The sequence below is a fragment of the Phoxinus phoxinus genome, assembly GCF_949152265.1.
Source record: "Phoxinus phoxinus genome assembly, chromosome: 9".
In the NCBI taxonomy this organism is placed as follows: domain Eukaryota; kingdom Metazoa; phylum Chordata; class Actinopteri; order Cypriniformes; family Leuciscidae; genus Phoxinus; species Phoxinus phoxinus.
Window position 1 is genome coordinate 3,018,537 of NC_136884.1, and position 22,124 is coordinate 3,040,660.

Sequence of the window (22,124 nt, forward strand, 5' to 3'; positions counted from 1 at the left end):
AGCAATGCTGAAAATCCACTTGTGTTGTTTTATGGATTGTGGTCCAGCACATTTCAAATGCAATAATGAATGGAATTGAGTTTATGTGGAGTCTGCATTTACATTCATGTATTTGCACTTAAAATTTGAATGTGATGTCTAGCCTAACATTTCAACAGGATGAAACCAGTGCCAGTATTCTTTCTATCTCTCTATATCTCTCCCTCAGCATGTTTCTCTGTCACACACGATGTGCTCACACACAGCAGATGGGCCGCACTGGCCTTTTTTCCCCTGTCTACGGACACACAGCCATCACACTGAACTGTTCAGTCACATTTCAGAAATTCAGCTGCCACGTGGAGCCATCTCAGGGGCTGAAAGATGCAGAATATGTCCGCTTTTCTATAAATTGCCACTTTAAAATGCCTCCACAAATAACCTACAGGATATGTTGCATATCATCATACAAACGTAGCTGTCACAGTCCTTTTGTTTTGCTGATTGCATCTCAAAATTTTTCTTTCCTTTGATTGACAGTTAAATTTTTCAGCACGCTTTATGGAGCGAATCAATGCTGGGCTCCAGTTGGAGATGACAGGACTGTTGAAATACAGACTACAAGGTCAATAATTGATTGCTTTATGCATCTCTCATGGGCCATCAGGTGTCTTTGCAAGCATGAGCTTTCAGGGATTTTGGGTGAAGATGTGGATATGAACGGCTCATATCTGATGAGAGGTCCAGTCAGGAGAGGCTCTGTTTGTTCCTGCATCTTTAATGGTTTCCATTGCCGGCCACTTGCTAAAATAAGCCTCCCTGTTGTATTCTTTTCTCTTTTTTATTTTTTAGCTCCAGGGGTTGATTGTGTGATGGTCAGTCACCCCCATATATCTCAAGGTTATTGGCTGCAGACAGCATAATGGCATTGACCACTGCATGCTCTCTTTACATTTAGATATTGTGTAATGGTGTCTATCTTTCAAAACCTCGCTAGACCCTTTTTGGGGACATCATAGATGCCAGTGATCCTGAAACGTGCTGTTTAGGTATTTTTGAAACAGTCTCAGCATAATTATTTAATTTAATATCATGTTTTTATTCCCATTTAAACTTAGATTCAGCGCAAATCAGAAGTCATCAGACTAGGTGGAAATAGATTTAGCTCTTGTTCACTTAAATTAAATGTGAATGGCTATTCCAATCACAGTTCTCAGTTCCATGCGTCTCTAAGAAATTCTCTCTCTGCGGTTTTGTCTCCCTACAACTTTTCGAATTCTTGGCCTATTAGCATCTCATTATAAAACCAGGCGATGCAAGAGCCCCCTGACCCCTGTTCATGTATTTGTTGTTCTGGATATTATCATGTAGTTCACTGCACTCCTCCATGGCCAGTCCTGCATCAGTATATTTAGAATTGTGTGGGTTACATAAGCCGCTATTCCTGAGCTCATGTGGAGAGATGGTCCTCTTCATTTCACTCTTTTCTTCTCAACAAAAAAGATGAACTTATGTCTTTAAAGGAATTTTCTGGGTTTAATGTACCAACAGCATCTAACATCTATCTATCTAACATCTTATCCCTCAGTTTGTAAGAACAATCATTTTTACAATAATGTACTTAGTCTTAGAGTGTACATTTATAGGGCAAGTATATTGTGCTACACAAGTTAAATAATTAAAAATAATAATAATTAAGTATCAAGTTAACTGAGTTGACATTAGTTTAATGGTTAAAAATTGCGTAACGATACTTTTGAAATGTGATACTTCCATACAATGCTAATGAAATCAAACATCAACAATGAAATAAAAAATATTGACTTCCACATATTTTTCAGATTAACTTGTATTGATCCCGGGAACATTCCTTTTAGCACACAAGACAATTTAATTAGCGTTGCAAGAAGTCCTGTGCTTAAAGACAACATGAAACAATGCATTTGATTTATATATCATCATCACATATTTCCAAGTGAAACGATATTCATTTGAAAATACTGCAAAGCTGGACATCATTTTGTCTATTAGGATTTAATGAGATCAAGCCTGACATGATTTTGGAATCAAGTTGGCTATGATGATTAATATCGTTTCTCTATTTTTTTTAATCACAGGTTTCATGTCATAACGATTTGATGAAAAGAAGAAATAAGAAAACATAATCTGATTAAGTCTTGAAGCTGCAGGAAATGTTCAACACTTTCTTTAAAAAGATTATAGAATTGGAAGGATTCATCCGTTATTAACAATTGCTTTTTGGTGCGTAGTGACATATTACGTAGTGTATTTTTCTCCTCTAAATTTCATTAAAATTGTACAGAAGAGTGGCACTTTATATCAGTGCATTCCTGTTTTGAAAGCATCAGCTGTCTGCTACGCTGCCGTACTGTCAGAAGGGCACTTGAAAAGAGAGTGCATTTGAAGGTCAAAATTCGACATTGACATGCAGAGAGGCAGAACAAAAAGTGTAGCCTTTATCTGCACATTAATTTCAGATGGGATGAGAGAAGAGGAGGTCTGTTAAATTTTTCATCCACCTTTTTATTCGTCTTTTTTTTATTTCTCTGCTCATACATTTATATCAGCTGCTTAAGAAGGGTGTTTTCACACAGAAGGTCGCAAGAGGTCATTTCTCCTGTTTTTCTTTCCTTTTCTTTTTGTATTGTGTAGATGAGGGGATGAGGGTTTTGGAAGTGGATTCTGATTACCGCAGTGAAGGGCTTTGCTTACTCTGCGAGCATTGCTTGGAGGTCATTGAGGTGTGTGTGTGTGTGGTCCGAGCTGGAGATTCATACTAGGGTCTCAAAGGGCTCAAAATTCACTGTGTGGAGTCACACAAGTGTGTATACAGACACACATTGACTACTCTCGCCATGGCTCCTGTCTTCCTGACCCAGAAAAGCAGAGTTCTCACGGGGCCAGTGTCCTGTTTCACATGCTTGTAGAGGAATGGACATTAATACAGCCTTCTCCCTTACAGAAGAGGAGAAATGACAATCTCTCCATCCACAATACAGTGACCATAAAAATGGCTTAATGTCACTGCGTTGGATTGCAAAAAAATTAAGCCAATTGTCATTTATTTAAAAAAAGACTTTGCAATCAGAACATTCCAGACAATATTTTACAATAAGGTTCTCTTTGTAAACATTTACTAATTATGAAAATTTAAAAGTTGTCTGTTGATTTTATTTAATTGACCCGAGCTAACATAAAATAACAATTAAAAGTGTAATTTTTATTAAAAGGGTCCTTCATTGCTGGCAAAATTGGCTTTCAAAAAAACTTGGCTGCCTGTACAGTAGAAAGCTTTATTTATTTATTTATTTTTTGTTGCTATCTGACCAGAGAAAATGGTTGTTTTCCCTTTTGCCATTTTGCCAAATAGGTAGGAAAACTTCAACACCCATAATGCACTGGGCATGTTGCCATCCAAGGCAACTCCCACCAGCCGCTTATCAGTCAAAAACCACCTTTCTTTAGCAGGATATACGCTATACAAAAAAATCCGAGCAATAAATCTATATTTATTGACCAGCAGGTTCTTATGAAATCATGTGATCAGCTCCAACGTACCAAAACAGAGTCATAAAACCTGGAAAAAACGGACCCACTGCAGACATAAATGGTGAAAGCACAGGAGTGTGGCTCCTCCACATAATAGATTAGGCACTGCATGTATTGGAAGGGCGTTGACGGTAGAATCAATGACAGTAGGGAACGAATGAGTCTAGGTTTTAACTGAGTCACCTCTGCTTTGACAGACAGATGTGCTTCTTGCCCTATTGAGAGTAACTGTGCATTACATAAGCTGACCAGCAGAGCATTGATCATGCACCCTTTAAACAATACGTCACCTTTGTCCATTTCAAGAGGTCATTTGGACAAGGAGTGCATGTGATTGTTGTCTCGCATAGATAGATGGGTTTTATTCTGTTGATGTGTGGTGCAGATATACAGTCCACATTGCCACTATCAATTTGGTCATATTGTTTTTCAATAGTAGAAGATATACTGTTGTTTTTTCCCCTTGAACGTTTGTCAGGATGTTCAATTTTTTGCTTATGGTTTGTGGTTGTACATTCTTAAAAATAATGGTTCTTTATTGGCATCTATGGTTCCATGAAGAATCTTTAACATCAGTGGAACCTTTGCATTGCACAAAATGATCTTTAAAGTGGAAAACAGTTATTTAGATTATTAAAATGTTCTTTACACTTAGACAAAAAAAAATCTTTTACTGAAAATTTATTTGGTTCTTCTATTGCATTGCTGATGTGAAAACCTTTATTTTTAAGAGTGTATTGAAGATTGGGGTCATTTGGATTGAAATGACTTTCCGGTAACATTAAGGTCTCATTTGTTTACAAAAAGGTCTCATTTGATAAGATTAGTTTGCATGAACTAATGATGAGAAATACATATTTACAGTACATATTAATAGGGGTGTAACGATACCCTCATGTCACGATTCGATACATATCACGATACTGAACTAACGATACAATATTATTGTGATTCTCCAAAACATATGGTAAAAGGTTAAAAAAATATGTACCGTTGATTAAAATGCTAAATTTGGTGTTACATTGTGTGTGTAAATGAATAGGGTTGGACTTAGTGCTGGAAACCCAATGCACAGGACAATAGTGACACCAGAATAACATTATGGTAGTTTAATGTAGTACTGACACTAAAAACTTTTTCTCATACAGAAATTTTCATTTTTGGTGAACTATCTACGATACATGTCACTATCCATGATACATATTGATGCATTTTTGTATTGCTACATCCCTACATATTAACCTTTGTTGATGTTAGTTAATAAAATGTTCACGTTCATGTTAGTTTACAGTGCATCAACAAATGTTAACAGATAAAACTTTTGACTTTAAAATTGATTTAGTAAATGTAGAGATAAACATGAACTAAGAGTAAATGCTATAGAATTATTGTTCAATGTTAACTAATGTAGTTAACGTTAACAAATGAAACCTTATTGTAAAGTTTAACCGATTTTCCTTTCTCTGCATCTGTCCATTTTGCCCATTCTGTTTAGTTTTGTCCAGTGTCATCATAGTGGGATGTGATTTTTGTCATCCGCAGCCTAATAGACCCATGTACCTGCGGCATGTAATAGAATTTTCTCTCGCTTGCTGCTGAAAAGACGAAACAAAAATTATGTTATCTGCCTTGGGCCAAACAAATACTGACAAGAATGTTAACTGAAAACGATTCAATGCTGCTTTTCTTTCTCTGCTATACCACATAATAATTTTACTTCATTCTATGTAAATAAATGCCTTTCACTCATGCATGATTATTTATAGGCAATCTCCTGCAATTGCTAATGCCCAATCCCTGTCACTAATGATTTGATAACAGCATTTTTTTATTTTTTTATTGTTTCTTCAGGGCTGAACTTGATGCGTGACTCAAACTGTGCTCAAGAGGGTATTAATCATTTAGAAATGTTTTATTAGCACACGGCTTAGCTTGTCACTGCATTGTTACTGCGGATGGCAGGACTCAAAGCGCATTTGGTACTTGTAAGTGTCTGAGTGAAGATGTGTAGCTTCATTTGTGCTCTTTTGACTACGTTTTGCACACTGACATTCAAAACATGGTTCAAAGTGTGTGTGTGTGTGTGACAGATGGGATTTTTTCCTGAGAACCTGGCAGTCTCTACAAGTTGCATGTGTGCGTGAATAAAATAAATGGGTTTTAATTTACTCAAATCATGAGTGCAAAAGAACTACTCACTCCCATTAATCATTGTGAATGATGCAATCGAGTCGTTCACCCTACGTTCTTAAAATAACTGTATAGCTAAATATTTAGCAATTAATAAATAAAACAACTTAAACTAATACTCAATAACTAACTAAATAGTTTATATAGTACTATCATTTTTTTAATTTTATGTTATTTGCAGTGATTCAATTCGAACGATTGGATAGGTCGTTCAATCCTTCATGAAATAATTTAAAGTATCCAGTCTTGTACCTTATTTTAAAATAGTTTATAGAGTTAGTTGATTTGGTTCATGGTGTTATGCTTCATGAATGTAATGATTATGGGGGAAATGCCAAGGTATCTAAAATAAGTGGATGTCATTGTTGCACACTATTCAAATCTTTACTCGTTTCACTTGGTCCAATGGGCTCAATTGTGCTTGTCAATGAAAAGGTTATGCAGTCCCTCTCCTGATATTCACGGTTCATCCATTTTTTTGAGTCATGTGTTTGACTAACCTTTACATGAAAAGCAATATCTCTCGGGAGTTAAAGCTGCTAAGGAGTGAAAACATTGCCTTTGTGTGTCTTTTATTTGCCACCCTTTTTTCCTGAATCTTTGTGCCTCCCTTTTCTTTTGCCTTCTCACTCACTTCAAACATTACATCTCTGTCACTGTCTCGCATTCTTTCTTTCTCTGTCTTCTCTCTAAAGACCATCTTGAAGATGGAAAATAGATTTGCAGGATTGCTCAGATAGCTGACAAGCACTCAGCAGGTGTGGCCAGTTCTGCCAATATGGCTGCCTTTGTTCTGTCAGTGGAAAGAAGGGCAAAAGGCTTGTTTAGAGTGATCATAAAATATTTACAGTATGTTTACCGTAAGCGATATACTGGACAAAAGACTTATGTGAGCCGAATCTCACTGCTGGAAAAAAACACCTCAAAGTCAGCATGAAAATTTTACATAAAATAGAACAATTCATCCATGCATGTTTAATTTTTGACCTAGTAATGTTTGATAAAAATATCATAACCAACAATACATTGTATGGGTCAAAATTATCGATTTTTATTTTATGCCAAAAATCATTAGGATATTAAGTAAATATAATGTTCCATGAAGATATTTTGTAAATTTCCTACCGTAAATATGTAAAACATTTATTTTTGTGAGTGAATGCAGCACAATCGTGAACATAAATGCACAACTTTAAAGGAGATTTTCTCAATGTTTAGATTTTTTTGCACCCTCAGATTCCAGATTTTCAAATAGTTGTAAATCAGCCAAATATTGTCCTATCATAACAAACCAACATCAACTGAAAGCTTATTTATTCAGCTTTCATATGATGTATAAATCTCAATTTCATAAAATTGCTCCATGTGACTGGTTTTGTGGTCCAGGGTCACATATGGAAGTGGCCCGAATCGAAACTGAAAAGATCAGATTCCAGATGTGGTTTGTGTGAACACACATCTTCTGGTGAAAACGACAGACTTCTCTTTTGTGACGTATGCTGAACTACTTCAGTCATTTTGTGTGCTTAACCTCTGCCCCTCCAAGCTCACATTCAGGAGCCACGCCCACATCTCAACAGCCAATCAACAACCGATGCCTAAAACGAAGTCTCCGCCCTTCCATTTCATCGCGACTGATGCTTAGTTAGGAGACCAGAAGGCTAAGCCAGCTAAGACCTAAGCTAAGAAGACACTTTCGACTGGATTAAGCTCTGTTTTTCAGCAGGGTTGTGTATGTTATTTTGAAAGCGCACTGGTACACTGTTACAGATCAGAGATCTGTTAGCGACTGGCTCCCATGTGTGCTGATTAGCACTCCTCGTTCTCACATGTTGACTTCTCTCTCTCCCATTACCCATCAGTAACACGTTACTGCCAGGCACCCACCTGACAAATTACTGTTACCATGGAGACCATATGCACATGCTTTTTAACATCCCTTCTCTCTGATGTCCGTTCTTCACAATTAAAAAGTCACACAAAGGTTAAAAGCGCAAAGATGAAGCAATTCATTTATAGTTGAGTGTCATTAAGAAAGGCTTTTGATTACTAGTACCAGCTAATTTTTTGCGCAAGCGATATAAAAAACAAAGACGAGGATGCAAAAAAAAAAAGAGACGAATTTTTAAACCTTTATGATACGAGCCCACATGTTTTTCTTGTGTGTTTGTCACTGTAATAGATCTAACACATCACTGTCTTTCCACTGACACCTTTCACAGGATTGTGATGAATGTTGCTCTCGAGTGACTGAAGTCACATTAATTTATGTGCATATGACTGTTCAGACTGCGGTCGCATTGGAAAACATCTGACCTGTATCAGATTTAGGACCACATATGTGACCCTGGATCCCAAAACCAGTGACATGTCGCACGGGTATATTTGTGGCAATAGCCAACAATATATTGTATGAGTCAAAATTATCGATTTTTATTTTATGCCAAAAATCATACGGATATTAAGTAAAGATCATGTTCCATGAAGATATTTTGTAAATTTCCTACTCTAAATATATAAAATATGTATTTTTGTGAGTGAATGCATTACAATCGTGAACATAAATGCACAAATTTTCTCAATGTTTAGATTTTTTTTGCACCTCAGATTCCAGATGTTCTAATAGTTGTATATCGACCAATTATTGTCCTATCCTAACAAAACCATACATCAACTGAAAGCTTATTTATTCAGCTTTCATATGATGTATAAATCTCAATTTCATAAAATTGCTCCATGTGACTAGTTTTGTGGTCCAGGGTCACGTATGGAAGTGATCTGAATCAAAATTGAAAAGATCAGATTCCAGATGTGGTTTGTGCCGTTCAGTCATGGCAAAAACGGAGTCACATAGGAGCAAAAAAAAAAAAGTATTTGGGCCAAATTATATATTAGTTGAATTATTTGAAACTCTGACAAAAACACACGATACAACATGCATTTGACATTAAGTCTTAATTTATGGTTAGTTAATTTCCTTTTAATGTCAATCCAAATCAAAGTTTCTTTATCGCTGAAAATCTTCTCTCTCATTAGCTATGCAGAGCACACCTTGTCTTTCACCTTTCTCCTTTCCATAATCATCAGTTTTCTCCCAAATTGAGTTCATCTCTTCCTTGCCTGGTGTTGCGCTGACATTTGCCAAGTGCGGCTTAAAAGGCTTTAATCGGTCTTCGCCGTGTTTGTTTTTGGGTTGCCGTGGAAACACGGCACATAAATGTCTAAGTGATCCATCATCTTTTCACTTTTTCCTCACACTTAAAGTCTCACTTTCGCCCTCTGTCTGTTCTTCACCAGTGCTCTCGCATGGCCATGACACTTCACAAAGTGTGAGCAAATTAACTCTGCATGTTCCAATGGGGCTAGCGTCGGCCATGTTTGCTGTTCATTCTGGGAATAACTAGGCCAAAAGGAAAATAAAGTGTCCCTGTATTATCCATGCATGCAATTATCATATGTTCTGGGTAATTTTTTTTTGCTATGCAGCACTTTTTGTAACTTTTAAAAAAAGCTTTTAGTGAAAACAACAGTACTAACATCAGTAAGTATTGGAAATTATTTGATGATAAATTCTATAATATTTTGTGCTGTTGTTTCACTCTAAAACATTATATCCTACTTGATGAAAGTGCTTGGTGTTCACACTCGTTTGGTCCAGACCAAAAAAATAAACATTTAGCCCATGTCCTCTGCGTTCACATCAGCATTTTAACACCGGACCTAAAGGCATAGGGATATGTTCACAACCTGATTGGTCGGCTTTTATTACATTATATTTATATAAAACTATGTGTTCTGGGCTAAATGCGTTCGTTGTATGTGCTACAAATGATGGTATATTATGGAGCTGACAACTTGTGAAGAGCTTATAAAATAAAACATTTCAGCGTTCTTGGTTCCGCTTGTTTGGTGCACACCAGGGTGTTAAGATGCCAGCGTTCACATTTGTTCAAAGGAACCGCACTAACAGAGCAATCGCACCAGGTTCTGTTTTAATCCAACCAAACCTGTCCAAGTGTGAACACAGCCTAAGTCAGTTAGCTACACTAGCTTTATTATTTGACTATTCCCACTTCCACTTCTTGCCATTTGTTAAAACAAATCTCTAATTGACAGTCAACTTGATTTAAATGTATGTTTACATCTTGTTATAATACTCACTGGTGTGGTCACTTCCTTGAGGAAGCTTCCTTAAAATGGCCAAGTTTTCATCTAATATGATTTTTAGTTTTTTTATGTGTATATATAACATTTAATCCAATATTAAAATGCTAATGAATCATCCAGCATAGTAGAAATGACCTGGGCACTGTATGTGGTCAAAGATGTCATCTACTGATCAGCTATTGGTTCCTTTGACAAATATCTGGATTGAGTCTTCCATATGGTGACAAAACAAACACAGCCAGAAGCTAATGACACTGGTGTGGTGACCAGGTGTTTTGATGAAAGGAAGCAATTGGCTGGAAATGACAGTGTTGTTTTTCTTGTAAGACGCTGCATCCCTACATGATGGGCAAACTCTTACTAGGCGCATTTCCATTACAGATTTGAGCAAAACTTTTTTTTCTTTTTTCTCTCTAAATATCGATAAAAAACTATTGCAAAATGACGGTGTTTCCATTAACCAATGTTATGCAACTAAAACATCATTTTTTCCTAAGTCATTTTTAAGTCATTCCAAAAATCATGGCAATGGACGTTGGTAGGTTTATATATATCACAGCCACCGCACTAGACATTATTATTATTATTATTATTATTATTAAGGAAAGAGACGTAGGCGTGTTATCCAAGCATGGCAAGGAAAGACCGTTATACTGTGAGCGGCAGATATGAGGTGTTTCTCACTCATTTCTGCTTCGAGGTCTTGATAGTGGCATTTCTTTGAGGTTTTGAATCCAGTATTTCTGTAATTCTTTTGTCTTTTATGAATTTAATAACGAACTGTGTCTCGTATTCTGTCCAAACACAAGTCAGGTGACTGTAAATGCGCAAAAACTGTTTCCATTGCAGTTTTGCGAAATATTTCTTTTTCAAATTGCCTGAAAAACCTCCTCATGTGAGCGTAAAAACTTTGTTGGGAGTTTTCGCGAAATTGACGTGTTTCCATTGAGCGTATTTTCAATTCACAATTTCAATTTGCGCAATTTGAAGGGTAATGGAAACGCGGCTACTGTGTTCCTGTTGAGGTGACATACTTGATATAGTTGCCAGTTCCCTCTTTGGGCTGTGTATTTTTTTTTATCTTTGTGGTTTCTCTTAGAAAAGGACATCTACCTGAAGTAGATGGTAGAGAATTCAATCAAGCCCCCACACAGCGTGTGTAATCGAGGTGATGCCATCAGTGTGGCATAGTTACTACAGGCCCAGGTAGGAAACATGATGGAGGCCCAGAGATGATCTACCATATCCACTCCTTAGCATCCCACCCCATCTTGTTTAACTTGCTCAAACCATTTTCTTCCACTTGGTTAAACACTGATACATCAGCTAGTTTTTACTCCAATTACCACTGCCATCAAAGAGAAAATACAGCAAGCACTAAGATGCATTTTGTCTCCTACGTTTCCCTGGAGAAACACGCCTGAATCTCAAGATGGCAGAAATAACATTGGCACATCTCGGACCTCCTTGTACATATGATCTGTAGGATTCATACAGTGATGTGTTCGCCAAGCATGCCACCAGTTTTTTTTTTTTTTTTTGCAATTATGTAAGAATCTGCAATGTTGTATATAGATGAGCATGCTACGTCTTGCTGTGAAGATGGCAAGACCTTTTCTGACATTCACTATTTGTGAGGGGTTATCTGATATAAACATATTCATTACATTGTGAAATGTAATTCTCCCAAGAAACAAATCAAAAAAGAGCGCTACAGCTACACACGTTCATGCGATCCCTTAGACCGAATGAATTTCACATCTGCTGAACATTAAGCATTGAGACTGACAGGGAACCAACTGAACACAACACGCTGTATACGATTTCCCGCACTTTGCAACAATAGCCTACAACATGCAAGCCAATCTAATCAACATAGAAGCGGGGTATAAATTTAGTTACATTTCATATTTACCTTTCTCGTACATGTCTGTCTATTTAACCACTCAAAAATGGGTCTCTTCTAGAGTTTAAGATTAAAAGCATCAGACCAAATATGTTTTTCTCCAACTTGCTGGTTAAGAAGCGACAGCGATAGCGATAGCTGGCCACCTGTTCCATCTAAGTGTTATTTCTGGGAACAAAAGCGTAGTGCTTGCCTGGATGTAAGTAATGTGAAAACACCTCATTCACCGCAGTTGGCAGATCGCCATCCTGGGTCACCGGCTTGCACTGAGCTGATCAAATCCATCTCCACAGTGACTGTGCATGTCCCTGCTAAACCATTATCCTTCCGCAGTTCAGGGTAAATGAGGGCTAACGCATTACATGCTGTGAGTGAACCTGCCGCAAGCAATTAGGTCTCTCTCAATCCTCTGTTTTCCTTGGTCTGTGATTCACATCTGTTCCTTGACAACTACACTCAACTGTTGCATAAGTAACAACACATCATTTATGCTGCTGGACAACAGCCAATTTTGTCTTGGTTTGTGAATGTTTTAACTACGGCTGAGCAGTATAGATAAACACAATTACCTCTGTAGTTTTCAGAAAATACAACAATAGATGTTAATAATTACGGCATGTATTTTAACTAAACATTAATATATGAAAAATGCCACAAATTGATTGCAGTTTAAGAGCCAAGTTTACTAAACAGGCAAATTAGCACGAGAGCGCAATTATAACGCAATCTACTTATGCTTTTTTGGCCAGTAAATGATGGAGCAAATACCAGTAAATTGACAAGCGCAAACCTTATTAAATCACTGTGCATGATTCATTTAAATACTCTCCTCCCATAAATCTTGTATCTGAAGGGGAAACTCCTACAAATAGAATAGAATAGAATAGAATAGAAAAACTTTATTGTCGGTCACAAGTGACAGAAATTTGTCTTTGACCAAACGCAAAAAAATGCAAATGCAATAATGTCAGCCGCAAAAATAACTGTCTACGCTAATTTTACACTGCGTGTCTTTAGTGAATCCTGACAGTACATTTTTTACGCCGAAAGAGGGTTTGTGCTGGAGCAAGCTGTTAGTAAATCTGGCCCTAAATCAGACTGCATTAAAACGTGTTTTTCTTAACGCTCTTATACTCACACAAGCTATCGTCATGTGAAGCGTCTTAAAATGTGACCCTGTAGCAATAAAACTGAAATAAGCACGAATGCATTGCAAATGTTTCTGACAGTTTTCCCCCTTCAGTCTTACTTCCTAATATCTTAAGTAGCTACAAAAACAATGTATCAGAAATTGAAACGGCCTCTGACACCTGTAATGAGGTCACAAGGGATTGCGGTTTCTTCTTATACTTAGCATATTCAGAGACTCGCTTGCGTTTTCAATGTTGCAGTGCGTAAGTCCGAGGTGTTTCTTTCAATCTAATTAGCTGTGTTTTGTCTTTAAACATATATTTTGTCCTTCATCCCAATCTTTTTGCATCTGTTTAGTGTATTAGAGTCAAGCCTCTTAAAGATTTCAAGCACAATGCTGGAAGGGGAGGAAACTCAGAGCCTCAGTTTTAGCCTTCAAGTGGGTTTGAAGAGAGAGTGAAGGAAGAAATGTGAATCATTTGTCTGATTAGAGCTTGAAACCACTGATTGCCACCAAGTACTTGGCCACCACTGATGGCTATATCCCACCACTCTGACCTATTACTCTCAATCTGTGCACCGTTAGTCAAGCACGTAGAGAAAAAAGGGTAGATTTACTGGATTATCGCTTCCTCTTGTATTTTGTTTTGTGTTAAGCACATCAGTTGAATTTATATCCATTCACCTGCGGTTTCTCGTGTGCCGTTTGGCAAGGCGACTGGGCCTGATCATCTTTGATCCACTGGGATTAGATTGAAGTTGGACGGGGTCTTAAATTGGTTGTAATGCTTGGCGCTTTCATCCTGGGAGATTAAATTAAAGGCAGGATCAGAGATCGGGACCGTCTGCTGGAAGCTGCTTTGAATGCGGCATTGGAGAGCTTTCTGTTTTGTACTTTAAACGTTAATGTCCTGTAGTCACAGCTTAGCTGAGACGGTTACATTTGAAGAATTTGAATTTGACCTACTTTTCTAACATGTGCTCTGGTGTTGAGCGTAATGACGTCAATCGGTTGCTCTCGCGGCAAGTGATGCACACACAGTCTATTATCCTCTCATGTGGAGACAACTAGTCTCAGGTGTAAATTTGACTTGGACCTGGAGATGTGAAATGTAAAGATTTTAGGAGGTCAGGCATATTTTAAAGCATTTTGATTTATTTGTGCCAGTGACCCACTTCACACATCAACCTAAGACACCTTGTTCAAAACCACTGAATGCATAAACCAAAAATATATATATTCAGGAAAACAAAATTTTATCATGTAAAGGTATTGGAGAATGTTATTATGCCTCGAAAGATTATGAAATAAAAAGCTTCAGAATAATGATATTGAAAACTGTTTTAGGCTATAGTATTTTTCTTCATTGTTAGGATAACCTTTGATTGGTTGATGTTTTTCATTGTTTATCTCACAGAATCCATCTCAGGTGGGGACGGCCCTACAAGTGTTTTATAACCTTGGCAATCTGAGAGAGACCATAAGAAGTGTGGTAGATGGATACAGGACATCTGTGCTGGAGAACGTTGTTAATGCCCTGGACATTAAAGTCCTCACTCAACCTGCCAACACCAGAGGTTTGTTTGTTGAGTGGATTTGTGGCTGTGTTTTAAAGTGCCTGATGATTTTGCATTGTTTTAGTGTGTGCATTTTGTGTCTGCTATATATAGGTGCCCCTGGCAGAGCCGTCATGCCCACTCCAGGGAATACGGCTGCGTTTCGAGCTGCGCTGTGGACGAATTTAGAGAAACTAATGGACCAGATTTGTGCCGCGTGTGGTCAGGTATCAAACTTACACAGATGTTACTATTATAAAAACACTGTTATTGTCATTAGGCAAAACACCAGTATTTCACAGATGTCCCTATCCATTTTGTCTAGTGTTCACTTGTAAAGGCATTACATATTAAGTAGGGCTGTCAAAAGATGAATCGTATCCAAAATAAAAGTTTGTGTTTGCATAATATATGTGTGTGTACTGTGTATAATTATTATGTATAAATACACACACATTCATGTATATATTAAAGTAATATTTGCATTTATATACTGTATATACATTTATATAATTTGTATTATATATAAATATGTTATAACCAATTTTTCTTAAATATATACATGATTGTGTGTGTTTTTATATATATAAATAATTATGCACAGTCCACACACATATTATGCAAACACAAACTTTTATTTTGGATGCGATTAATCGTGATTAATCTTTTGACAGCCCTAATATTAAGCTATTTTTTTTGGGGGGGGGTATGTATATGTATGTAAGAATATGTAAATTAATACAAAACTTAAAATGTTGTATTAAATACAAAGTGCATGATATTAAAATCTTGTTTATAGAAATACTGAAGGCATATCACACTGCTTATTTTTCTGTTTTGTTCCCCATTATATATGTTAAAGCTAGCATATTAAGATTAGATGACGCTTGAAAGGGGTCATTGAATATATTGTCTAAAGTTTCTACTATGTTCCTGAACAGGTGCAGCACCTGCAGAAGGTTTTAACCAAGAAGAGAGACCCAGTGACTCATGTGTGCTTTATTGATGAGATCATCAAGGTGAGACGGATGATATAATCTGATACCTACGTTTTGCTTTATTTGTTTTAGCTGGAATAGGTGTGCAATTAAATTTCAGCAGTTTGGGGAGTTATGTGTATTGATATTGTGCGTGTCCCATATGTGAAGAGTTTGTCCTTGATATGTAGTGATTTATTACAAAGGATTTTTGTGTGTGTTGCCCTTGCCTGTGGCTGACCTGCCTACATAGCCCCTGCTGGTTCACTTGCTGCTGGCACATTAGCAGTAAATGACATCCTAATTGGTGTCTGCAGGTGGCTGGCCCCTCTGTGACAAGGTTATCTACCCCACACGCATACACACTCATGCACACACATATATCCACCACATATTTTCAGCCAGACAGTGATGGGACAATTTTTATCTACATTCTCCATTTGGTTCTGGGTGACTTTGTGAACTAGTGTGTGTTGGCGCACGCTGAGTGACAAGAACTGTGTTTGCAAAGGCATATGCAACCCTTTGGTATCCCAGACATCCATGGCTCTTCATTCCTTCAGTTGCGAATTTGGCTAATTACAGCCCGTAATTAAGGTGCTATTTTCCGCTAAATGAAGGGCTAAACTGTGAGATCAGAGCAGTTTGGGAAGGGGTGGTAAGATTTCACAGATGGATTGAATAATGCAGTGACTTAGAACTGGCCTCTAGCGATGCATTTCCTTAAATCATAACCAGCAAAGCTTATATGTGGCATAGACTTCACAATATCTGATGCAGGATTGTTAAATGGGCTGTATTTGGAATGGCACACTACTTGTATTATTATATGTTCTGTTTGTATATGGTGCACAGTATGCAATTTTATATATATTTTTATTGGAGGAACAGAGTGATGTATCGCATACAGAAAGAGTTAACAATGCTCCTTGTTTTTAAAAATGTCCCCCTACCCACAACCCACCCACTGAACAGAGAGAAAAAAGAAAAGAAAAAAAAGAGAAAAAAAAAATATATATAATAAAATATATAAACCGTAAAAAAAAAAAATGGAAAAACAGAATCTAGAAGTTCTTATATTACAAACAGTGAGAAAATATTTGACATCATTGTTAGCCCATTGTGTCGGATTGCGTTTACCATTCCAATGTGCACAGGCCTTTTAATAACAATATTACTTTTAGTTTGGGGGAAGAGTTACATCCTTTTCAAAATATGAAATCATTGGGGTCCATACTGAATAAAAACGTTTGGTGGATCCTCTGAATATTTAATTTTCAAATTTAATGCAAATTTTAGACATGCATTTTTATGTTTTGATAATTGGGGTCCTTAATGATTTTATAATTTAAATAGAACTTTTATAGATGTATAAAAGCATTAATGCACTCAAAGGAGTGCTGTTTTGTTAATATGACCATGACTGATGGGGTTTTGATTATATAGCTGTGATTATTTTCACAATGTAGCACAAATATACAAAGTATAGCACAATACATGCAATACTACATCGCTTAACATGACCACTGACCCCAAAAGCAATATCAACCATAATTTTAAACTTCTCTTTCTTTACGGACCGTCTGGCTAAACTGACAAAGTTGGATTACAATAATGCAATTTCATGATAACTGCACACCACTAGCTCATTTAAATATTTTTTTAGATCATGCGACAACAACATAGCATACTACTGCATACTAATGCTTTCCATTGCATGCAATATTTTCCAAATAATGCTAAATTCCTTTCCAAACATAGCATTTTTGTGTGTGTGTGTTTGTGAGAAAGAGAAAAGGTCTGTCTCCAATCATACAGTCGCTTTTGCTCTCTTACTCTGTTGGTATTCCTCCCGTTTTCACTCAGTAAACAGTTTCGGGGGAGATGAGTTGAGCGACTTCTAATCACCTCTTGGAAATCGAGATTTTCGGTCAGAAGATTGAGGTCTGCAGGAATGGGGGGGGGGTGTTTCCATGGCAACACATTCTCCCATAGACCTCCCATTTTTCTTTCCTTATTGGAAAAAAACCAGAAAGGAAAGGTGGGAAAAAAAAGTTTGACTCCAGAGTAGTGGGTAGTAATGCCCAATTTGACCACTTCTCTCAATTAGTGTAAGAAAAAATTGCATCCGTCTTTCAAGGGTGATGAAGATAATAAAGGTAAATTAGTGCTACATCATATGTGTTGATTTAAAATGATTTAATATGTGTTGATATATAAAAGTTCAATGACTCTCAGTAGAAAGGGACACCTTGAAATTCAGTCTGCCCAGAATGACTGACAGGGTGTCTTTGTGTGCTCAGAGTCATCAGCTGTAGATGAAAGAGACTCGCAGCATTTAAAAGGCCCCATGAAAGGTTTTGCAGGGCGGGCGCTTCTCTCGAAGCCTCACACGGCTGTAAAAAGCCCTACAGCGCCTCTGAACCTTCAGTTTAACAGGGTGCATGCAAGAGACGAGCTGCATATGAGCTTTAGGAAAACACATTCAGGAACTTTGTGCACAATAAAGCAGCTGTCAGATTCCCTGGAGATGGGAAAAGGTGGGTGAATGCCATGTTTTTTTGTTTTCTTTCTCTGCCTCCGCTTCAAAAGCTGTTTTCAAACTCCCACAATCTCACACCTATATTTGTGGCTAAAACACCCCCCACACACGCAACCATCGGAAAGCAAAACCTGTAAACCGCTACATTTAACAGTTACACAAGTAAGACAGACCTTCCCGTTGAATTCCCAGCTGCTTTTATGTAGCAAACAAGCCTTCTGGTTCCCTGGCATGAGTTCATCTCCACCAATGGCCCTCTTGTTCACTTCAGGTGTCATTAATGTGAAATACAACTCTACAACAGAAAAGAAAATGGCAATTGCCTGAAGTAGTGGAGCAAATATGAAACTCGCTTGTATTTTACAAGAGCAAAAAAAGAAAGAAAAGCCAAGATTGGTCGTATTTTATTGATGATGGCACTGAAATCATGCCACTCTGTATGCCACAACCAATGGAAAGACATTTAGAATACATAATTTATGAAGAAATGTGTACAAGTTTTTTTGTTTGCAAAACCTATTGATTCATGATTTCATAATACAAGGACTTTGTGAATTTTAATGGACCTTTTGTACATTGGAGTTCACATGCTCAGTGTCTACATTTCTTATAAACTTTACATAAAAAAAAATGTAATATTCCATTTTTTTTTTAAACTTGCTGTTAATTCCAGATTTAAATGAAATCACAGATTGTCATTGTGATCCCACTGTATATATACTGTGGTAACACTTAACAATAAGGTTCATTAGTTAATGTATTAACATTAACTAACCATGAGCAATACATTTGTTACTGTATTTGTTCATCTTTGTTAACATTAGTTAATAGAAATAGAGCTGTTCATTGTTTGTTCATGTTAGTTCACAGTGCATGAACTAATGTTAACAAGATTTTAATAAAGTATTAGTAAATGTTGAAATTAACATGAACAAAGATTAATAAATGCTGTATACGTGCAGTTCATGATTAGTTAATGTTAACTAATGTTAACTAACGAACCTTATTGTAAAGTGTTACCTATATACTTAATATTTTCCAACTTGGAAGTCTTTTTCTTTGGAGAATTCTCAGATGTGTATCTGCAGAAATTGTGTGAATCATAAGACACAGAGTCCTTTATATCACTGTAAAGTCAGTGCAAACCCCTTTAGGCTGAGCTACATTGAGTCAGCGCAGACATTCAGAGCATTGTTATACGCACAGGTGATGCGCACACCAGCCTCTCTATACACACACACACACACACACATATATTGAGCAAGCGGGTAGATTAGCACATGCAAGCACATGTCCATCAGCGTAAGACCATATTTGTGTTGTCATGATTCCCAAATGATTATAGACTTCCCTATTTACACACAAATACACACATGGCTCAGACAGTCATTATTCTGTCAGTGATTTGCTAATGCCAGTGTTGTCTGAGTGATATTCTTGTGTGTGTGTGTGTGTGTGTGTGTGTGTGTGTGTGTGTGTGTGTGTGTGTGTGTGTGTGTGTGTGTGTGTGTGTGTGTGTGTGTGTGTGTGTATATATACAGTATATGTATGTATGTTTTTTACCCTGTTCACTTCTGTTGTCAGCCCAGATTTCTTACACCAAAATGATTGTAATTTGGTTTCATGTGACAATTTTCCACCCTTTCTCCAAATACTACAACTTTTAAGACTAGTGTATGTAAATGTTATAGCGTAATCCCTTTGCATGTGAAGTGAGTAAGAAGAAAATGTGCTTAATCGCCATGATTGTAGTTTTTATTGAAGGTTTAAATGTGACCTGGACATCGGAGTCACTAAAGACAATCATGTCAGCTTTGTTTGCATAGTGTGTTAATGTGTTTGTTTTTATGTGTGTCAAAGGCCATTGTGGTAAAGTTCAGCTCTGGCTGGTGGTGTGTGTAATGTGTTTTCTCTATTTCTCTCTTTCTCTCAGGATGGGCATCCTGACATCTTGCACACCTTCTGGAGTTCAGTCACTCAGACGCTCTCCGAGGAGCTACAGAAAGCCACAGCTGGTGAGTTTCAGTCTGAGGTTTTTGTTTAAGACGATGCCCTGCCATGCATCTCAAAAGCTCATTCTGTGTGTGAGTGTGTTACACAAGCTCCCCTCCTGCGCCTCGTCTCTCTCTTCTCCTCCGCTCTTGCTTTCTTTTCATCACATTGTAGTCGGATTCAAACTCTATTACCCACGTACACACTTCTGGTGTTGCTTTTGAGAAGACTGACTCTTAACCCTTTCCTCTTCTAACTGAGCTTGTAAGCTATCTCAGATATTGTTCATCCGCAGCCTTCACACACTATCTCGTGCTGGAGGGCTTTACATTTCCGTAGTCTCTGATGATTCTTCAAGCTCAGACGCAGCCAATGAGAGAGTCCAGCATAAAGCAAATAAAAAATGATCTCTCCACTTATCATCCCTAAGGAGCAGGATGAATCAAGGCAGGTGTTTGGTTACAAGGGAATATGGAGGAAAATGGAGACCTTCAAAGTTGAAACGTGAGACTCTACAGATGTGTAACCAAAACAGACTTCTCTCTTTACACAACATCTCAGTGTTCGCAAATAAATGACAGCATTATTTGTAGTGTTGGGGAGTAACCAGCTAAAAGTTGTGACGCTGTTCATTTGACTATTTTTAATAAACTGCAGAAGGATAGTATGTCATATGATGATTCTTTAGATAAGTAGATAAGTGCTGTATACTTTAAGGGCGCTTTCACACTTGGTTAGATTGCTGATATTTTTTCTGATATTGTGAAAAAATATAATTACAGTTACAATACAAGTCAACTCCTATTTTCACTGTAGGAACATTTTAAATGTAAAGCAATTTCAGACACCCCTATTGTGGACCGTACCATTTTTAACCACCGTGGCTAAGCAATGGAGATAGAAAACGACTTCAAATTCTCAAGCAAGTGTCAACGTTGAATGACAAAATGGAAATGGGAAATTCCTCCAGTAGGGATTGTCTGGACTGAATCAACTCATAGCCCTGTTGTCCGGGCAGGTATAGGAAAGAGAGAATTTGTTTCAGTTTACAGTATATGAGAGGGTTAGGTCTTACCTCCAGGTCTTATGAAATCTAAAAATAAACCAAATCAATATTTCATGAAATAGGCAATAGGCTTCTTGTAAAGGTATTACTTTTACTAGTTATTATTAGAATGGTATTTCAGTGCATTTAACTTATAACTTTTGGGAGTTGATCAAAACCGTTCTCTTTTGGATGTATAATAACAATGAGATATTCTGTAGCCTACTGATTATCAGTTTGTCGCATGTTTAGACCTTGTATGTGTGTTGCACAACACATGTTGCACTAGTAGACCATGATGGTCATAGAAGAAGTGAAGGAGCAGTACCCCCCAATTATGGTGGGGTAATTCGCACTCTGTGCGTAATCGTGTTGCTTGGTAACCGCTATGAATAAAAAGGCGTCAAAATGGATAGAATAGATCGATTCACATTTGGTCTTCTTTTTTTTTAACCTTTGGTTTTGTTTTCAAAGAAAAGATACAGAAACACATTTGCGTCTGTCTGCCGCAAAAGTTATACGACCACATTATACGTCATCAATAGCAGTTCACTTCCGCGATTTGGTACGATTGCGTTCATATGAACCGTACCCCAGACCACCCTTTTTAAGCGGACTCGAGTACGGGTCACGGGTTCGGATGACAGCGTTTACATCATCCAAACGGACCGAACTCTTGACGTCATTCGAACCCGGGTGCGCACCAAAAGTGCTAGTGTGAAAGTGCCCTAAATTAGCCTGTAACTGGGGAAGCTACCATTTCAAAGTCACTTCTTCCACCAAGTGGGATGGAGTGAGATTTTCCTTAGACTTCTGTATTGTATATCAACTGATGGATTTCTAGGCTGGCAACAACGCATTTTTACAGACAAATTTTATCCAATCAAACCAATGACCTTGCTGTTGTTAGTGTCATGCTCTGGTAACCAAAAGGTTATTGTTTCAAACCCCAGAAGGGACATTTCATGCGCTATAACCATTGCTCTCTTGCTTTAGGCATTTAACTCTAGGTTTCTCCAGAGAAAATGTTTTCTGGATGAACGAGTCTGGCAAATGAATAAATTTAAA

At 37.4% G+C, this 22,124-nt stretch overlaps 1 protein-coding gene across 1 annotated transcript in view; it reads left to right on the forward strand.

Annotated features, from left to right (window-relative positions):
• cog5 (component of oligomeric golgi complex 5) overlaps positions 1–22,124 on the forward strand; it is a 79,053-nt gene that overhangs the window by 24,332 nt on the left and 32,597 nt on the right. Inside the window, exons 8-11 of the mRNA XM_079622614.1 lie at positions 14,362–14,521; positions 14,615–14,727; positions 15,442–15,519; positions 19,953–20,034. Coding sequence (XP_079478740.1) covers positions 14,362–14,521; positions 14,615–14,727; positions 15,442–15,519; positions 19,953–20,034 — 433 coding nt within the window. The remainder of the gene's footprint in view (positions 1–14,361; positions 14,522–14,614; positions 14,728–15,441; positions 15,520–19,952; positions 20,035–22,124) is intronic.